General features: G+C 38.8%; 2 protein-coding genes and 1 long non-coding RNA gene across 7 annotated transcripts; all 3 read left to right on the forward strand.

Annotated features, from left to right (window-relative positions):
* The first annotated feature begins 952 nt into the window (after nucleotides 1-952).
* On the forward strand, nucleotides 953-3,098 carry LOC133722444 (uncharacterized). Its single transcript, XR_009852742.1, has 3 exons — nucleotides 953-1,336; nucleotides 1,796-1,896; nucleotides 2,868-3,098. It is a non-coding gene; the product is annotated as an uncharacterized LOC133722444 (long non-coding RNA).
* Nucleotides 3,099-5,265: 2,167 nt separating this feature from the next.
* Nucleotides 5,266-13,027, forward strand: LOC133720294 (protein transport protein SEC24 A). Of its 2 annotated transcripts, none has more exons than XM_062146548.1 (14): nucleotides 5,266-5,408; nucleotides 6,292-7,455; nucleotides 7,536-7,674; nucleotides 8,220-8,410; nucleotides 9,064-9,171; nucleotides 9,269-9,472; nucleotides 9,649-9,880; nucleotides 10,263-10,412; nucleotides 10,520-10,676; nucleotides 11,014-11,141; nucleotides 11,228-11,550; nucleotides 11,637-11,825; nucleotides 12,132-12,372; nucleotides 12,586-13,027. In XM_062146548.1, the coding sequence occupies exons 2-13, from the start codon at nucleotides 6,355-6,357 to the stop codon at nucleotides 12,363-12,365; spliced, it is 3,156 nt and encodes a 1,051-aa protein (XP_062002532.1). In that variant the 5' UTR covers nucleotides 5,266-5,408; nucleotides 6,292-6,354; the 3' UTR covers nucleotides 12,366-12,372; nucleotides 12,586-13,027. The 2 variants fall into 2 exon arrangements, with proteins under 2 accessions (XP_062002532.1, XP_062002530.1); XM_062146546.1 differs by having other exon boundaries at nucleotides 12,589-13,027.
* Nucleotides 13,028-13,157: 130 nt separating this feature from the next.
* On the forward strand, nucleotides 13,158-17,863 carry LOC133720296 (pentatricopeptide repeat-containing protein At3g12770). Of its 4 annotated transcripts, none has more exons than XM_062146549.1 (5): nucleotides 13,158-15,654; nucleotides 15,969-16,121; nucleotides 16,248-16,384; nucleotides 16,846-16,979; nucleotides 17,218-17,863. In XM_062146549.1, the coding sequence occupies exon 1, from the start codon at nucleotides 13,445-13,447 to the stop codon at nucleotides 15,620-15,622; it is 2,178 nt and encodes a 725-aa protein (XP_062002533.1). In that variant the 5' UTR covers nucleotides 13,158-13,444; the 3' UTR covers nucleotides 15,623-15,654; nucleotides 15,969-16,121; nucleotides 16,248-16,384; nucleotides 16,846-16,979; nucleotides 17,218-17,863. The 4 variants fall into 4 exon arrangements, with proteins under 4 accessions (XP_062002533.1, XP_062002535.1, XP_062002534.1 ...); XM_062146551.1 differs by having other exon boundaries at nucleotides 17,221-17,863; XM_062146550.1 differs by lacking the exon at nucleotides 16,248-16,384.
* Nucleotides 17,864-18,947: the final 1,084 nt, after the last annotated feature.

Below are 18,947 nucleotides of genomic sequence, written 5' to 3' on the forward strand. Positions count from 1 at the left end.
GGCCCAAATAGTAAGCCCAAATAGTAAGCCCAATTGTTCGGCCCGAATGGTAGGCCCAAATGTTAAACCCAAATTAGTTCGGGCCGGTTCGAAATGTGGATGGTTCGGTTTCTTCGGCCCAATTGGCCAGCCCTAATGCTTAGCCAAGGATTGAGCAAGCCCAAGTCATCGTCACTGGGTGACATATTTTATTGGCGTGCTTTTGGGGATGATTTGTTTTGAGTGATGCTAATTGAGTAGCGAAACGCTTTGTGGGAGTGTTTACTGTGCTTGTATGCCAGTACAGGGTGAAGATCTATGTGAGGATCTATGAGATAATCTCTGTGAAGATCTAAGTGATGATCTATGTGATGATCCATGTGATGATTTTGTGTAATTGATGTGGAGTGATGTTGAGCAGTTGTGTTGTGAGTTTACGTTTGTGATGAAAGGATTTAGTGGCCATAGGAATGTATTTTTATACAAAGGGCTGAGGCTTTGTAGATTACTACAGATTTGGAAAAGATGGAGATTCTATAGTTAGGTCAACCTTAATCGAGAGGAATTGACTTACGCTTAAATTTCGGGACGAAATTTCTTTAAGGAGGGTAGATTGTAATACCCCGAAAAATCCAAATTAAATTCTGTGGATTTTTAGAAATGATTTCACGATAGTGGGAGCGAGTATGAGGCTCGGAGGAATTGTGGAATTAGTTCGAACGATTAATTTTCGAAAAACGAACGTTATTTAGGGGGTCTCAAAAAGTGACTTTTTATACATTGGGAATTTGGGAAAACTTCCTTCATGAAAGTTGTAGAGGACATTAAACCGAGTGCGTGCATATGTGGTACGTAAAAATCGGAGTTCGTATGCGAAAGTTATAAGCGAAATATGAAAGTTACTGTTTTTGATAGATTGGTATAAATTTGAAATGTTACGGTAGCCAGGTAACTTTTCTTTCTTTTCTCTCTCCTTCCCCCGTGCTCTCTCAGTTTCTCTCTTCTGCAACTCTCTCTTTCTCTCTTCTGCAACCTCCTCTTTCACCCCCTCTAGACCACCAAATGGCGAGCTGCGAGCATCGATAGACTCGTCTCTTCCTCCTTATCACGCATGTGGGAGTTGTTTACGACGATTTGGCCGGAAATGTGGAGATCGAAGCCAACATTTTTACTGTAGCAAATTAGTCAACGCCGATTTCCGGCCACCTCCAGTCATAAACCCAGGTCCATTAGAAGCGCCTTAAGCCGCTCTTCATGCTCGCCAAGTCTCATAACCCAGATCGAAGCATGGAGGAAGAAAGCATAATTGGAAAATTTCACTGTACATCGGAGTGCTTAATTGTTCGGCTACTTCAAGGTATTTTCTGACTTTGTCACAGTTGAGAAAGTGATTGGAAATGTTGAGATGATGCTGTGGATGAAATTTGGTGGCCAGAGGAGGTGTTGGCCGCCACATGAACAGTGTTTGTCGCATGAATAGTGCGGTGTATGAGCAGTGATTATATTATGTTTTTTTTTTTAGCTAGTTAAATCCTATAATTTTTGTAGAGGTTGAATATGTCAATTTAGTTGGAATTGGAGAAGTTTTCAATTGATTATGAATTTCTGGGAATTAGGGTTTCGATTATCGATTTACGAGAATCCGACCGTCGGATATCTCTTGGTTCTGACTTGGAACCTTTAAGATAACGAATTGGTATTAGATGTAAGATTTGGGTGGAATTTGAGAAGTAATGGAGATAGGGATTTTCGGGTTTCGTTTAGGTTCGTATTTATTTTATCGGATTGCCGTTTACGGAAATATAATTGTGTACAGGGCAATGTTGCGAGCTACGGCTAGATGAAGGAACTCGTTTTCGTGGTCGCCAACCAGTATTATTTATATTTGGCTTTTAGAAGACGCAGCGGGAATTAGAGGTGAGTAAACCTCACGTGGTTCATATTACGAACCGAATAAATTTAATTACCTTATTTTGTCGTAATTGCGTGAAAATATTTATGGAATAAATATTTGTTTTAAAATCATATGGACTTGATCAACTACGGTCCATGGGTAAGTAAAATGATTTTTACGATACAAATGAATTTCTCGGTTTTATTGCATGTGAACTATAGTTGGTATTAGTGATTATCCCTGAGCGGATAATTACGTATATATATATTTACGTGATTATATGTGAATGGTGTGACATTGAAGAGTGTGGAAATTGGGATGATTAAATTATTATGAATTGACATGTGACTTACCATATTTATATGTGATGAACATGATTGATGAGTTCTTGTTAATATTCATGATTTACATTGGAGGATGTATAGAGTTAGAGAATGTAAGGTTCTGAGGATGAGGTGTCCGAAGTTCGACGGTTAAGGATAACCGGAGTGTTTGTGTGCTGAGGACGGGGATGTCCAAGGTGCGACGGTTTATTATTAACCGAAGTTGTGTGCTGAGGACGGGGATGTCCAAAGCGCGACGGTTTATTATTAACCGAAGTATATGGTGCTGAGGACGGGGATGTCCAAAGCGCGACGGTTATAGTGTTAACCGAAGTATTTTTGCCGTTGCTTGACCCTAGGCCAAGGTGTCAGAGGTAACGAGGCAGTTAGAGCTCTAACGTGTTATTGGGATGGACCAGAGTGGTGTTATGTGGGTTGGGTGTTTGCAGGACCAGTGTGGTGTATTGTGATTTGAGGATTGTGAAAATGTATTCCTTGTGGTTTTCCATGAGTGGTTTGATGTCTCTTTGCAGACGTAATACTGTTGAATTTTACTTGAATTGTAATTTAATAAATCAACAGTTCTTTCTTGTTTACTCATACGAGCTTTGCAAAAAGCTTACCGGGTTTTGTGTTGTTGCAATTCCCGGTACACTATTCAAACGGTGTAGCGGGTAATCCTACAGGACAGGAGAATCAGGAAGGTGATCGAGCTGTGTAGAGTAGCTGCTTGTGATACTCTGATTTTATGTTGTGAGGTTCGTTATGCTCGTTTAGAGTTTTACAATTTTACTTTGTAAGAGGGAATTGTAATAATTAACTCGAAGTTTACCGATTTGGAAATTTTGTGTAAGTGGTGGAGTTGTTTCTGAGAAAAGAATTCAGAACGTTTATTTGTTTAAGTTGTTTAATTCATGTTTCGGATTTTGAATGTGTTATTCAAAATTTGGGGCGTGACAGATATAGTTTTTAGGGTCAGCTGATGCCACATCAAAAAACATCAAGAAGTTTTAAGGGCCAGATGATGCACTTTTTTTTCTAGCAAATTATAGTTATAGCAGATAAGCCAATTTCTTAAACACGTCTCTCTTATATATGGATTAGTCATATATGTGTCATATATACATTAGATCTTCCTAAACACGCCTTCAACAATAGCAACTGGAAACCATTTCAGCTACATATATATACATGAATGTATTGCCTTCAGTCCATTGATCGAAACCAATCCATGAGCCTGCACTTCTTTAGAAGCATGAAGACCATGAATATTCCAGCTGTTTTATTCACCAGTGTACTCGTTGTTGTAGTACTAGCAGCCTCTGCCTTGGCAACACTACCCACTAAGTTGGGTACTTGGATGTTTATCATACACTCATTTACATCTAATTGAACTAAAATTACAATTTAGGTGAACCAAATTTACAACATTGACAACAAAGTTATCACATTTATTTTACACATTTACATATAATTGAACCAAGTTACCACATCGACAACAATTTGTTCATAAACTTGTAAAAATATCGTAGGTGGAGTAATTACCTCTAATAGAATTAAAATTATCCAAAAAATAACTCTATTTACCACAATGACAACAAAATTGTTGTCAAATCTGTAAATGAGTGTATCACATACATGCAGGTACTGTAGAATTTCCCGGGAAAATGATACTAGAGGTAATCCAATATCTGGAGTAGTTGGTCTTGGGAAACATGATCTTTCTTCTATTCTTTATCAATTAAGTCCCATAACCCTTCTCAAGTTCTCTTATTGCCTTCCACTGCACATATTTGGGGACCATGACCACCATCATGACCATGCATTGCTAGCTCTTGGTAATGATGCAGAAATTAGAGGTTCTGGTGTACAAACAACCCCAATTTATGGTACTGGTGATGATAACTATTTCATAAACTTAACAGGTATAAGTTTTGATGGGAGACTTCTCCCGATAGATCCAAAAAGCTTAATAACGGTGATAGTTGATTTAGGAACTCCATACACCATTATCGATCAAGAAGCATACGGCCATTTGCAACAAGCTGTCGTCACATACTTTCTAGAAAGATATGAATGGAGCCCTTTGGACCAACCTAGGTCTAATTTCGACCTATGTTACCCGATGATGGAGGATATTCAAGGACTTGGAAACTTTGCCTTCCCAAAAATTGTGTTTCATTTTGAAGGCCAGCAGACCTCGAGCTCCAGAAAGCTTCAACGTTTCAAACTTTTGAACTGGTGAATGAATTTTGCATAATGTTTTTGCCAATTCCCGTCTAAATATTTTCAGAGGGTTTCAACAGATACATCATAAGTTCTTTTTCGATGTAGATGCTTCTAAATTATCCTTTGCACCTGAGAATTGTTGAGTTGTTGATTCTCAGAACCATGTCATGACATAATGTTGTTGATCATATCGCAAGTATATTGAAGTACTAGTTGTTGATTCTCATAATGTTCATAATGTTCATGGTTTTCAACAGATTAAAGAGCGTCAATATGTAGCAAGCTAGGCTGCAAGAGCAATTAAGTAGCTCATCACGCCATTTTGATCTCGTTGAAGTCTTGAATGATCGAGTTTTTGAAAAAAGTATTGAAGAAAAGACCGTGCATGGCTTGTAACTTTGCATAATTTTGAGTAGGGTATAATGAGGTAATCCTCATCAAGTCAATAAATTTGACGAGTGACCAAGTAGGTTTTCAGTAAGGCAGTCATACCATTAGCTTTGTCTGACTAGCTCTCGTGTGCAATTTTAAAGTTAGAGATCATATTTTCGGTCATTTGCGTGACAAATTTTAGAGTCTTTATATTTGTAAAATTTGATTGGTGAATCAGACATGTCACGTGACACAACCGTCTAACTCAAGACTTTATTGTATTTTACACTAATACAAACTTTATATACAAGCATAGAGAGAAGATCCGACTAGCGTAGCAAAAATCCGACCAAACCTACAACATTTTGGGTTGGATATTTGCTGGCTATTCGGATTACTGGCCTAGCCCAGGTCCAGGTACTAATCCTCTTCCAGCAAAAAAACTAACTCTGAACTCTGAAGGGCGGCTCGCCAAAAAAGAAAGAAAGAAATAAAAAGCCAAAATTGAAAAACAACGCGTCGTTTTTTCATCGATGAAACATATTAACCCAGTGACTCTCTCTCTCTCTCCTCGTCGATTTCTCTCTGAAACTCTCTCTCTCTCTAGCAAGGTAAGCTTTCTCTCCTTCTCTCTCTGAATCTCGATTCGCCTCGCCGATACAATCAAACCCTAAAACTCATTCTCTTCCAGCAAAAAGTTTCAAAATTGAACTCCCAATCGCACTTGGGTCTATTTCAGTTTCCAAATTTCAACGTACGATTTCAACCTAGTGCACAAATTTGGCTCAATTTTTCATCTAAGTTTTATTTTCGTATCTGATCGTTGTAGGTTTTTGCTTTAAAGATGGAATTTTGATAGCTTGGTATTCTAGTTTTGATCGTATTGTTAAGATCTGCTACTTTGTTGTTATTCAATTTACGTTCTTCTTTGTAGTAGTTGTACTTTTTAGGATTTCGAATGCAGTGTATCACTGTATTGGAGTATTAGGTGACAAGTTTAACAGTTTACACATTGTTGATACGTATTTGATTCATAATTGGTTAAGGTTAGTATCAGCATCTGTTGATCCATTGTGCACAGTTTGTGTTTTGAACATGTGGGATTTAAACTTTAAGAAGTGTTAGAGACTTAAGAGTTCGAATTGCGGTGCTTCGTTGGTTTTTAGTCTTGAATTGTGTTTGATTGCTGATTCTTGTTAATGGAAACTTCATCGACTGATCAATGGTGCTAGGGTCTAGTCAGATATGAGAAATTAAAGAGTATGAGTTTGACACGATATACTGAATGAGCTGCTTTATGAGTTTCGTTAGACTAGACGAGGTTTCGTTGATCTGTTCTTAGTTTCTTACACTATCCAAAAAAAGTAAAAAATTGAACTTTTCTTTTCTTTTTTGGTGTAAGTTTCGTACACTCCAATAGTTTGAGTGTCATTCTAGGCTGTGATGTAGTAATTCTTCTGGGATGGTATATCAAACCTCTTTTCTTGCATGCAGTGGCAGGTTTATCTCATGAGAGCATTGCTACTACTGAAATAGCAAGTGATTATAGAGACACCTATGGGGACTGAAAATCCTGGTCGACCAAATTTTACTCCAAGACCTACCACTACACCTTTTGCTGCTCCTCCTCGGACCATGACGCCTTTTACATCTTCAGGTCCTGTGGTTGGACAAGAGGCATCTGGTTTTAGACCACCTCCACAGACACCTTTCTCTTCGTCTGGGCCTGTGGTTGGATCAGATGTTTCTACCTTCAGACCTACTCCACCAGCTCCTCCACAGGCTACCATGCCTTTCTCATCTTTTGGGCCTGCAGGTGGACCACAGACCTCTCCCTTTAGGCCTAGCACACCAGCTAGGTTTAATGATCCATCCGTGCCTCCTCCACCAACAGCAAATGCTCCACCGACTGCTGGACCTTTCTCCCGTTTCCCGACTCCACCATTTTCTTCAACACCTCAGTTTCCTTCGACAGCGCCACCACCCCCTTCCCGTCCTCCACCTATGGGCCAACTACCTTTTCAACCTCCAGGAGGTCAAGCTCCATTTCAACGACCACAGCAGCAGATGCCTTCTGTACAAATGGGATCTCCACCTCAAACTATAAATTCTGCTCCACCAGGTATGAGTCTTCATCAGTCTCCATCAGATTCGTCCTTCCCAGCTCCCCAGCCAAGGGCTCAGACATCTTTCCCTGGATATGCACGGGGAAATCCACAAGCCCCACCAGCTCAGTCTCCATTTCTTACTCATCAAGGAGGCTTTCCCGCTCCACCTGCAGCATCTTCCCCTTTCGCTGCTCAGCAAGTGGGTTATGGAGTACCTCCACCAGTGGCAGCTCCACTGGGTCTGCAGTCGCAACATCCTGGCTCCGGACCCCCACTTGGTGGTGTCCAAGCCTTGACAGAGGACTTCAGCTCATTATCTGTTGGATCTGTTCCCGGATCAATTGAACCTGGAATTGACCCTAAAGCTCTGCCGAGGCCTTTGTGTGGTGATGTGGAGCCAAAACCACTTGCTGAGATGTTCCCCTTGAACTGCAATCCTAGATTTTTAAGGCTTACAACGGGTGCAATACCAAGTTCCCAGTCTTTGTCGTCAAGGTGGCATCTACCTCTGGGTGCTGTTGTTTGTCCACTTGCCGAATCACCTGATGGGGTAAGTGTTCTTATCATCAGAATAATCAAAGTTGATTGATGGTGGATTTGCTGTAATTATATTTTTCTTGTTTCATCTAGGAGGAAGTGCCAGTGGTTAATTTTGGTGCTGCTGGGATTATTCGCTGTAGAAGATGTCGGACATATGTAAACCCATATGTGACATTTACAGATGCTGGAAGAAAGTGGCGTTGCAATATCTGTGCTCTACTTAATGATGGTAAAACTCACATCTCCTTTCCCCCAAAAGCATATTTAGTTGTTATTTTTTATTTTTTTGGGGAAAAAAAGTTAAGGTCTAATGTAGGCACAATATTTGTCTAAGATCAACATCATGCATCTTTACGTAAGCAGCTGAGGACTGCGATTTTGTTCATATTTGGTCAATTGTAATACCCTGAGTAGGGCTTGTGCAATATATTGTATGGGATATTTCACACAGAATAGCAATGTTGAAAGCTTTTGCATTATGCCCCTCATTTTAGTATATAAAGCAGATAATTTGCCTGTTATGCTACAGTAGCCTTTTTCATTATTTTGTATACATATTTTTTAACTAAGTACTGTTTGCAATAATGCAGTGTTTAGTTATCAATTCAATATCATGATAAATGATCAAGTTTCCTGCTAGAGACCACATTCTTTCGGTTACTAATTGAATCCACTACAGTGGGTGTTTGTTTCATTGTTAGGTTTTTGGAAAGTATATCTTACATTAATATTCTTACTGTGCGCGTAAAATGACACTGTATTTCTTTTGTTCAGTTCCAGGCGATTACTTTGCCAATTTGGATGCCACTGGCAGAAGAATTGATATGGACCAGCGACCTGAGCTTACACATGGTAGTGTGGAATTTGTTGCTCCAACTGAATATATGGTGCGGGCTCCTATGCCGCCACTGTATTTTTTCCTCATCGACGTTTCTTCATCTGCAGTGAGAAGTGGTATGATTGAGGTAAACAGGTTTTCCTTTTTAATGTTTTTGCGAAACTGAGTCTTGCATCATGGAAATCTGGTATTTCATTTAATACAGTAAACACAACTGCAGAACCTTGCGGACTTTTATGCCTGATTCATAGATCATCTCTTTCTCGGTTGCCAATGCTGGTATAATGACAGAGGTTTTGATTTAGTTTAGGAAATTGTGTCTAGTATGTTTTTTGGTTTTATTTTGTCGAAGTGATATAAGTACGTGGATCAGGTGCTTAGTGTGGGGCATGTTTTCTTGAATTGTTCTGATAGAATTGGGTTTTGCAGTGGCCAGAGTAGCATGGTTATTGAGTTTCTCATGTTTATATATATATATATATATATATATTTTTTGTGTAAGGGCTTTAATACAGTCAATGTAACTATTGGCTGGGTCTCAATCTTTTATTTGTTTTAATTTTCAATTTTTTTTATATTGGATAAGTTGCTAGTCAGGGCCCACATTCTCCATGTTGGAAATATTAAAATTTAAAATTTACTTGTATAAAGTGAATGTAACCAATAGCCCTTGTGTCCGACTTGTCATTTGGGGTAATTTTGTTATTCTTTTGATAAATTACTTTCAAGGATTGCTTTCAAGTGTTGGAATGAATGAAATTCAAGTCTGGCCTTTTGCAGGTTGTGGCCCAAACTATTCGGTCATGCTTGGATGACCTGCCTGGCCACCCCAGAACACAAATAGGGTTTGCAACTTTTGACAGCACAATACATTTTTATAATATGAAGGTATGTGTTTTCTCGGGCCTGTTGACATAAGTTACGTTTTCGTGTTTCATCCTACTCTTAACATATGTGCTCTTTTCTGTTGGATTTATCTGTGCAGTCTTCTTTAACTCAGCCTCAAATGATGGTGGTCTCAGATTTGGATGACGTATTTGTCCCATTGCCAGATGATCTTCTGGTCAACTTATCTGAATCAAGAAGTGTTGTGGAGACCTTCCTAGATAGCTTGCCGTCTATGTTCCAGGACAACTCAAATGTGGAGTCTGCTTTTGGTCCAGCTCTTAAAGCCTCACTTATGCTTATGGTGTGCTAGCTTTTCCACTCCCAGTATTTTGAACTTTGGACAGAGTATTCAATTAATCATAGAGTAGTTTTGTATTTCTCGAGTAATGTGGTTACTGAATGATTTGATGCAGTTTTTGAGAGTTTGATTATTCAGCTACTTTGCATTAACTTCTGGGGATGTGTGTGCTTGTGCAGAGTCAACTTGGTGGAAAATTGTTGATTTTTCAAAATACACTTCCATCTCTTGGTGTTGGCCGCTTGAAATTGCGTGGAGATGATCTTCGTGTCTATGGAACAGATAAAGAACATCCTCTAAGACTACCAGAAGATCCTTTCTACAAGCAGATGGCTGCAGAATTTACCAAGTTCCAGATAGGAGTAAACGTATATGCCTTCAGTGACAAGTACACTGATATAGCCTCATTAGGTAGATGTGTTTCATATCATTTTCTTCACATTCGTTTTCATAGAATCATAGATAAATATTGATGAATCTCTTTGCAGTTTGGTAAATTCAATATGTTGAGGACTTCTAAGTTATCCACCAGTTTTGCAGTTGTGAAGAAATATTTGTTTTCTGATGTGTTGCATACTTGCATTTAACTGGTTTTCCTACAAATTGTCATGTCTCTTTCCCAGTAGTTAGTATTTTTGAAGGACTGAGTTTGCATATTTGTCGGATTGAGTTTTTAGTGTAACCTGCAGATAATGGTTATGACTTTTCAATATACCGTCCCATTCTACTGAACTTTGTTTATTATGCAGCAGAAGTTTGAATGCTATAATTCTAATTGGTCTTTCAAATGTAGGTACTCTGGCAAAATATACCGGGGGTCAGGTGTACTATTACCCAAATTTCCAATCTACCATTCATGGAGAGAAGTTGAGACATGAGTTAGCCAGAGATCTTACTAGGGAAACTGCCTGGGAGGCAGTCATGCGCATAAGATGTGGAAAAGGTATGCTATAGATGATTTCCAAAGTAATTCCCATTGTACGCACATACATTTGTTATTTGCCTGTATTGGAAATATGCTCATGTTTTGTTACTCGTTTATACTTGTAGGAGTCCGCTTTACATCTTATCACGGGAATTTTATGCTGAGGTCCACCGATTTATTAGCACTTCCAGCTGTAGATTGTGATAAAGCATTTGCGATGCAGCTCTCACTTGAAGAGACATTACTAACTATTCAGACAGTATACTTCCAAGTAGCTTTACTGTATCCTTCAGCTTCAATTTTTTTTATTTAAGATATACACAGACATTCCTGTATCTTGCTTGTTTTTCTTTTGGTTATTCACATATCGTGCTGTCCATGTCAATTGTTAACACTACTTTTCTACTATCTGTATCCCTTTAAATTTCCACTATACCAATTGCCTTTTTGAGTGGCTATCACAGAAAACACACACACAAAACACCCAAAAAAAAAAAAAAATGCCTATCTTTTTATACTTGTTCTGGATATGTTTAGTTTAACTTGCTTGGGAGCAATGCCACAAAATGGTATTGTGAAGGTCATTATGACTGAAGTGTCCTTAACATATATATTAAAGATACACTGCATCCTGCGGAGAAAGGCGTATTAGAGTACATACAGCAGCAGTACCTGTTGTTACAGATCTGGGAGAGATGTATCGCCAGGCTGACACTGGTGCTATTGTCACCTTGCTTTCCAGGCTAGGTGGGTTAACTGAAACTCTATGCTAGTGATGTTGTAAATATGTTAGTATTTTTGTTTTCTTATTGTCGTACGTGAAATAATTGCAGCAATAGAAAAGACTTTGTCGAGTAAGTTGGAAGATGCTCGGAACTCTTTGCAGCTTAGAATTGTCAAAGCCCTTAAAGAATTTAGAAATCTTTATGCTGTACAACACCGTTTGGGAGGGAAGATGATATATCCAGAGTCTCTGAAGTTCTTACCCATGTATGGATTAGCACTTTGTAAGTCAGCACCTCTCCGTGGGGGGTATGCAGATGTATCACTTGATGAACGGTGTGCAGCAGGCCACACAATGATGACTCTACCAGTTAAAAAATTGTTGAAGCTTCTATACCCTAGTTTAATACGGCTCGATGAGTATCTTTTGAAGGTATGAATTTGCATTGACTTGAAATTTTTTCATGGTAATTTTCTTTCACAAATCGTTAAATTCATTTCTGTTTCTTATATTTGTAGCCTTCTGCTGATGCTGATGACTTCAACAGCATAGAGAATAGATTACCACTAGTAGCTGAGAACTTAGATTCCAGAGGCCTTTACATATATGATGATGGGTTTCGCTTTGTTCTATGGTTTGGTAGAGTTCTTCCACCTGATATAGCGAAGAATCTTCTTGGGGCTGACTTTGCAGCCGAGTTATCAAAGGTATGAAAAAATCCCCTCAAAGGCAAAAAATAAAATAGATTAAAGAAAAGAACTACCGTAGTAAGTGGTCTGATTCTTGCTTGATGCACTTGGAATGTTCAGTTCAACCGCTAATGATGAAATTGAAACATTTAGCTTCCCCTTATTTATGTGACATTGAATTCTTCTAGAATGATTAGCCCTTGGTTTAGGTTCTGTAATCTTTCTTGAATTTTCTAAGATGGCTGTCAGAGAACTTACCTTTACTTGCTACTTATCGACCCTTATTCCCTTGTGCTGCATTCTTACTTTTTCTTGGCCAATCAGGTCACCCTTTGTGAGCGTGATAATGAAATGTCAAAGAAGCTAATGAGGATACTTAAGAAATTTAGAGAAAGTGATCCTTCATATCATCAGTTGTGTTATCTTGTAAGACAAGGAGAGCAGCCACGAGAAGGTCATCTTCTCCTTGCCAATCTTGTTGAGGAACAGATGGGGGGGACCAACAGTTATGTTGATTGGATACTTCAGGTACACCGGCAAGTCCAGCAAAATCCGTAATTTAGAGGTAATGATTTCTTTAAATTTTGGCTCTTATTTGGCTTTGAGGTTCTCTCAGAATGTATTGATCAAATTCTCGTAGTACTTATCCAAACTGGTATTTCATGATATTGTTTAAAGAAACTTACCCATACTATTCAAAACTAACCATGTGCATACAAGTTACCTTTGTGCCTGTGAAGATGAGCCCTTTTTAACTTCTGTCTTACTTTCAATGCAGCAGGATGTTTTTTTTAAACTTATTGCATGCCTCATCTGTGAAGTGGTGAAGCAAATATTTGTTCAGTGTGATGAAGAACAACGGATAATTCAGCCATGGCATCATCCCCTCGGGACTGTGGTTGGTGGAGTTGAAGATTAGATCGTCGCCATGCACAGTTGGGGATCATTTGTTTGTTCATCACAGGATGCGATAATTATAGATGTACTGTAGTCCTATATTCTTGTGCCTTCATCTTTAATGTCGAGAAAATTTTTGTATGTGATATCCTTCTTCAATTCTTTTTTTTTTTTTTTTTCTCCAAGTGTTGACAGTTGGCACGCCTTATTCAAAAATATTTTTGAATAGTTCTATTCCGGCCTCCCATTTTGATGTACGAACCTTCCAAACTTTTTGTACTTTCTATCCATTTATATATATGTACCTCCCAAAACTTTTTATACTTATAAATTTCATTTTGCCCTTCATACAACACAGTGAAAGAACATATATATACGTATCGATTAGAAGTACTTACACAGCGGCACCGCAACACCAACATACACGATTCGCCATATAGCAGCCACACCACGATTCGCCATAATCCGAAGACCTAATCTCTATCCGTAAAAATAATTGCATTTTTAGGGTATAGGTTATTACGTCTCCCTCGATGCGGTGACTTTAAATAAATAATAATAATATGGGCGTGGGGATGAGCCTTCCAACCTGACTGAGTTCTAAACTCTCTTTATAAAAAAAAAAATAATCGCATTTCTAGGAGTGAAAGAACATGTGTAGTATGTTTGCATTTTTAGGGGCTCACCTCCTTAAGAGAGCGTTGCTCATATGATATGTGAAATTTAGCTACTCCGTGGTGATGGGTGTGAGTTTGACTCTGATCAAGAGAGTCTCTCTGCTTCCCCTTCCCGCCAAATTCCGAACTTTGTCTCAGTTTTCATTCACCTTCTCCAATCACTATTGCTCCTCTCCTCTCAACCTAGACCATACTCTCCTCCATTTCACCTACGATTCCGAGTCATTCTTTGCCTCTCTCATCGATAATTCCACCCACAAGAGCCACTTGAATCAAATCCAAGCGCAGTTACTTGTACTTGGTTTCGAAGCCAGCAGCTTTTTAATCACCAAATTGGTCAACTGCAGCTCAAACCTCGGGTACATTTCATACGCCCGCCAGGTGTTCGATGAATTTACTGACCCGAATGTGTTCCTGTGGAATGCAATCCTTCGGGTCTATTCGAAGCACAATGCGTTTGCTGATGCCGTAGAAATGTATTGTAGGATGCAAGAGACCGGTGTGAGTCCAGATGGCTTTACTTTCCCTCATGTGCTCAAAGCTTGCGGTGGCTTGGCCGCGCTTGAAATGGGCCGCCGGGTTCATTGCCAGGTGTTTCGACATGGTTTTGAGTCGGATGTGTTTGTGCAGAACAGTCTCGTGGCCTTTTATGCCAAATGTGGTAGAGTAGAACGCGCTAGGATTGTGTTTGATGGGCTGGGTGAGAGGTCTGTTGTTTCGTGGACTTCGATTATTTCAGGGTATGCGCAGAATGGCCAGTGTTTGGAAGCTCTGAGAGTTTTTAGTGTGATGAGGGAGTTGAATGTTAGACCGGATTGGATTGTTTTGGTTAGTGTTCTCAAAGCGTATACTGATGTAGAGGACTTGGGACAGGGGAGGTCTGTTCATGGTTGTTTAGTTAAAATGGGACTTGAATTTGAACCTGACTTGGTCATTTCACTCACAGCCATGTATGCTAAAAGTGGGCAGGTGATGGTTGCCAGATCATTTTTTGATAAGATGGAAAGACCAAATGTAATGATGTGGAATGCTATGATTTCTGGCTATGCAAAGAACGGTCACGCTGAGAAAGCTGTAGAGCTATTCCGTGAGATGATCTCTTCTAGAAGCATTAGAATTGATTCAATTACTCTGAGGTCTGCTATCTCAGCATGCGCCCACGTGGGTTCTCTTGAACTAGCGAAATGGATGGATGATTATATCAGCAAAAGTGAGTATAGAAATCATGTTTTTGTTAACACAGCCCTAATTGATATGTATGCAAAATGTGGTAGTGTAGATTTTGCTCGCATGGTCTTTGATAGAACACCTAATAAAGATGTTGTCGTCTGGAGTGCAATGATTGTGGGCTATGGATTGCATGGTCGAGGACAAGAAGCCATTGATGTTTACTATTCTATGCAGCAGGCTGGGGTGGTACCAAATGATGTTACCTTTCTTGGACTCCTTATCGCATGCAACCATTCAGGCCTTGTACATGAGGGATGGGAGCTTTTCCACCGCATGAGAGACTATGGGATTGAGCCTGGAAACCATCATTATTCGTGTGTGGTTGATCTTCTGGGACGTGCAGGCCAGTTGGAACAGGCTTATGATTTTATACAAAAGATGCCAATTGAACCTGGTGCAAGTGTATGGGGAGCACTTCTTAGTTCGTGCAAGATCCATCGAAATGTGACTTTGGGAGAATATGCTGCAGAAAAGCTTTTCTCATTAGATCCATATGAGATAGGGCATTATGTTCAACTGTCAAATCTCTATGCTTCAGCCCGATTATGGGATCGTGTTGTACATGTGCGAGTACTGATGAGGGAGAAAGGACTGATCAAGGGCCTTGGACATAGTTTGATTGAGATCAATGGAAAACTTCAGGCATTTCATGTAGGAGACAAGTCACATCCAAGGTCTAAGGAAATATATGAAGAGCTTGAGAGTCTAGAGAGGAGGTTGAAGGAGGCTGGATTTGTTCCACATACAGAATCCGTCCTGCATGATTTGAATTATGAAGAGACAGAGGAGACACTTTGCAATCATAGTGAGAGGCTGGCAATTGCTTATGGCCTCATCTGTACTGCTCCTGGAACTACACTAAGAATAACTAAAAACCTACGCGCGTGTGTGAATTGTCATGCAGCAACTAAGCTAATATCTAAGCTTGTCAACAGGGAGATAGTTGTCAGGGATGCAAAGCGTTTCCACCATTTCAAGGATGGATTTTGTTCCTGTGGAGATTATTGGTGAAAGGGAAAGGCCAGCGCTATATTTTCTTTGCTGTATCCTTCTGCTTTGATGTTTTATTTAAGCTCAACACAGACAGCCTGTATGGTGCTTGTTTTTCTTTTGGTTATTCACATATGTTGCTGTCCATATCAATTATTAACACTGCTATTGTATTCTCTGTATATCTTTAAATTTCCACTATGCTGATAACCATTTACCAAGTTCTTTTTTGATCTGCATAACAAATACCTATCACTCTTTATCCTGGTTTTGGATATGTGACTCTCTAGTTTAAGTTGGTTAGGAGCAATGCCACACTTGTATCGTGAAGGTTATTAATGACTCAAGTGTCCTTAACGTATTAAAGATACATTGAATGCTGTGAAGAAAGGCGTATTAGAGTACATGAATCAGCAGTACCTGTTGTTACAGATCTGAGACAGATGTATCGCCAGGCTGACACTGGTGCCATTGTCACCTTGCTTTCCAGGCTAGGTGGGTGACTGAAACTATATGCTAGGTATGCGAGTATTCAGTTATACTTTCTGCTTTTCCCTTCTTCTTTTTTTTCTTTTCTATTCTAAATTTGTATGTTAAAATTTTGATTTAGTTTTATTTGGTTTTCAATTTGTCCACGCATTTACAGATTTCCTTGGGGCTTTAGTGTATGTTACAAAATTGGATAAGCTTATGACTGCTCCATATGCAATTTTGATTATCAATGGACAGGATAGTTATGCTAGACTATAATATGTCTGCATGATTGAAAAGGATAAGAAACAGGTACTTGTCTAAATGGCTTATGCACAGCTGACCAATTTTTTAGAGGTTCACTTTATGATTCTCCCCTTTTCCTTACATTAGACACATGAAATGAACTGTCGATTCCTTATATCATTTGGAGGAGTCAGTTCTAGCTGTATGACTATCGTAATAAGTGGTTTGATTCCTGCTGGATGCACTTGGAACTTTAGGTTCAATTGCTTCTCATGAAATTTAAACATACGGCTTCATTATTCTTGGGCATTGAATTCTCCTAGAATGATTAGCCTTTGGTTTAGGTTCTGTTAGAGAGCTCTTTATAACCTGAACTTTCTTGAAGTTTCTAATATGGCTGTCTCAAGAACTATTTATTTCCTCTGTTTATCTGCAAACTTACCATTACTTGCTACGTATTCAACTGGTATCCGACTATCCGTTCTTATTCCCTTCTACTGCATTCTTACTTTGTCTTGGCTAATCAGGTGACCCTTTGTGACCGTGATAATGATTGTCAAAGAAGCTAATGAGGATACTTGCCAATTTAGAGATGGGGGGAACCGATGGTTATGTTGAGTAAGGTACACCGGGCAAGTCCAGCAAAATCTGTAATATAGAGGTAATGATTTCTTAATTTAATTTTTTTTTTTTTTTTTTGAGAATTTCTTAATTTAAATTTTGGCTAAGATAATTTCAGAATATGTTGATCAAATTCAAAGTACGTATCCAAACTGGTATTTCAATGATTCTGTTTAAAGATACTTCCGCAAACTGCTATTCTATCCACGTTCATATAAATTACTTCTGTTCCTGTGAAGATGAGTCCCTTTTTAACTTCTGTATTACTTCAAATACAGCAGGATGTTTCTCAAAGTTATTGCACCTCCACCTCACATCAGTGAGGTGGTGGAGCAGATATTTGCCAAAGAAGGCAAAAGTGAGGGACCAATTTGTTCAATGTGATGAATTAATAATGGTAATTCAGCCATGGCATTATCCCCTTGAGTGCGGTAGGTAGAGTTGAAGAATAGCTCATCGCCAGGCAGAGTTTGTGACAATTTGTTGGTTCATCACTGGATACGATAATTAAAGGAGATGTACTCTATGAGACTATGATTACCTTCTCTGTTTTTTTTTTTTTTTGGTTATATTTTCTGGGATTAGTGAGAGGACATAGAGGTAGTACAACAAGCCACACCATGCTTACAAATTGTCTTGAGATACAGTTACTTTTAATCATGATACTTGAAAGTTACCTTTCTCTTTAACTGCAACATATTCTACATGATATGGTGAATTTCTATCAGACTGACACAATTTTGCGTTGTATTGCCTGTAATTGTCAGCATAATGTGAAGTGAAGTTTTGTTAGTGTTCACGAGCTTCATCTGTGAGAACTAAAAACTACATGTAACATACATTAGCGGGCTACAGGTGCTAGTGCCATACATGCCTCTTCTTGTATGACTATAAAATCAATGATAGTGATTCCCTTCTACTTTGCATCTTTGATTACATTTATTGTATATGGAACTTTCGTTCTTCAATTGTTTGCTCCATCCAAAGCTCCAAACTGCTGCCCTATAAATCATTTACCAACAATTCTTTCACTCGTGATCCTAGTATAAAATCAAGTAACTTAAGCAAAGATCATTAGTCACTATGTCTTTCCATTGCTTCATCACCCTTCTTGTTCTCTTTCTTCGTCTCACTTTTCTCACAACAGAGCGACACTCTTCGATCACTTTTTGGAAGACCCTAGACCCAAAGATGAAGCAGCTTGCAGAGTTTACTGTCTCTCAGTACAAGAAGGAAGCCCCAACAAGCTAGTCTTTGTCAGTGTGGTGTGTGGCAAAGAGCTCGTTAACAGTACCATTTATGATTTTATCATTGAAGCCAAAGATGAATCCTTGCCTACCTCTTTGCAAATTATGACGCTAGTGTCTTGAATAAGGTCGGAAACTGTAATTTGATCGGCTTTATTTAAGTTAGAACTCATTAGTATTGAGTAAATTACACTTTAGTGATCTCATCATGAGTTATACAAAGGTTGAGAATTTAATAGATATTTTTTCTATATTGATTTCTGTTGAAGGAAATTCATATTTAGTGTGCCTGGCCGAAACAAATTTCATTATCCTAATTGTAATAAGGGATGGTCTTAATTAGAATATGACTCATTTACTCAAAGATATTGTGCTAGTATTCCTTTATATTATCAATGAAATACACATCTACTTTCTCCTCAATCTCTTTTTCTTACAACATATGTTTATCTACCGCATCTATTTATTTTTTTGAATTACCTCCGTGAGGTGGGGGAAGTTATGAACTTTGATCGTAGAGATTTCTTATCTATGAATTAAATTCATTCCCCTAAAAAAATATATATCTGGTCACTAATAATACATGGTTAGAGAAACTGCTCTTTCACCCCCCTAAACTTATATGATACTAAAGCCAGACTCTCTGTTCTCAAATCTTTAAACTATGAAGAAACAGACAAAACCCAGTTGGATAAATAATAAGTTTTACTAGGTTTGGCCAAGAATCCAGTGGCGCATGTGTTTGGCAATTGAGTATCTGA

Source organism: Rosa rugosa, chromosome 7, assembly GCF_958449725.1.
Source record: "Rosa rugosa chromosome 7, drRosRugo1.1, whole genome shotgun sequence".
Taxonomy (NCBI): Eukaryota; Viridiplantae; Streptophyta; class Magnoliopsida; order Rosales; family Rosaceae; genus Rosa; species Rosa rugosa.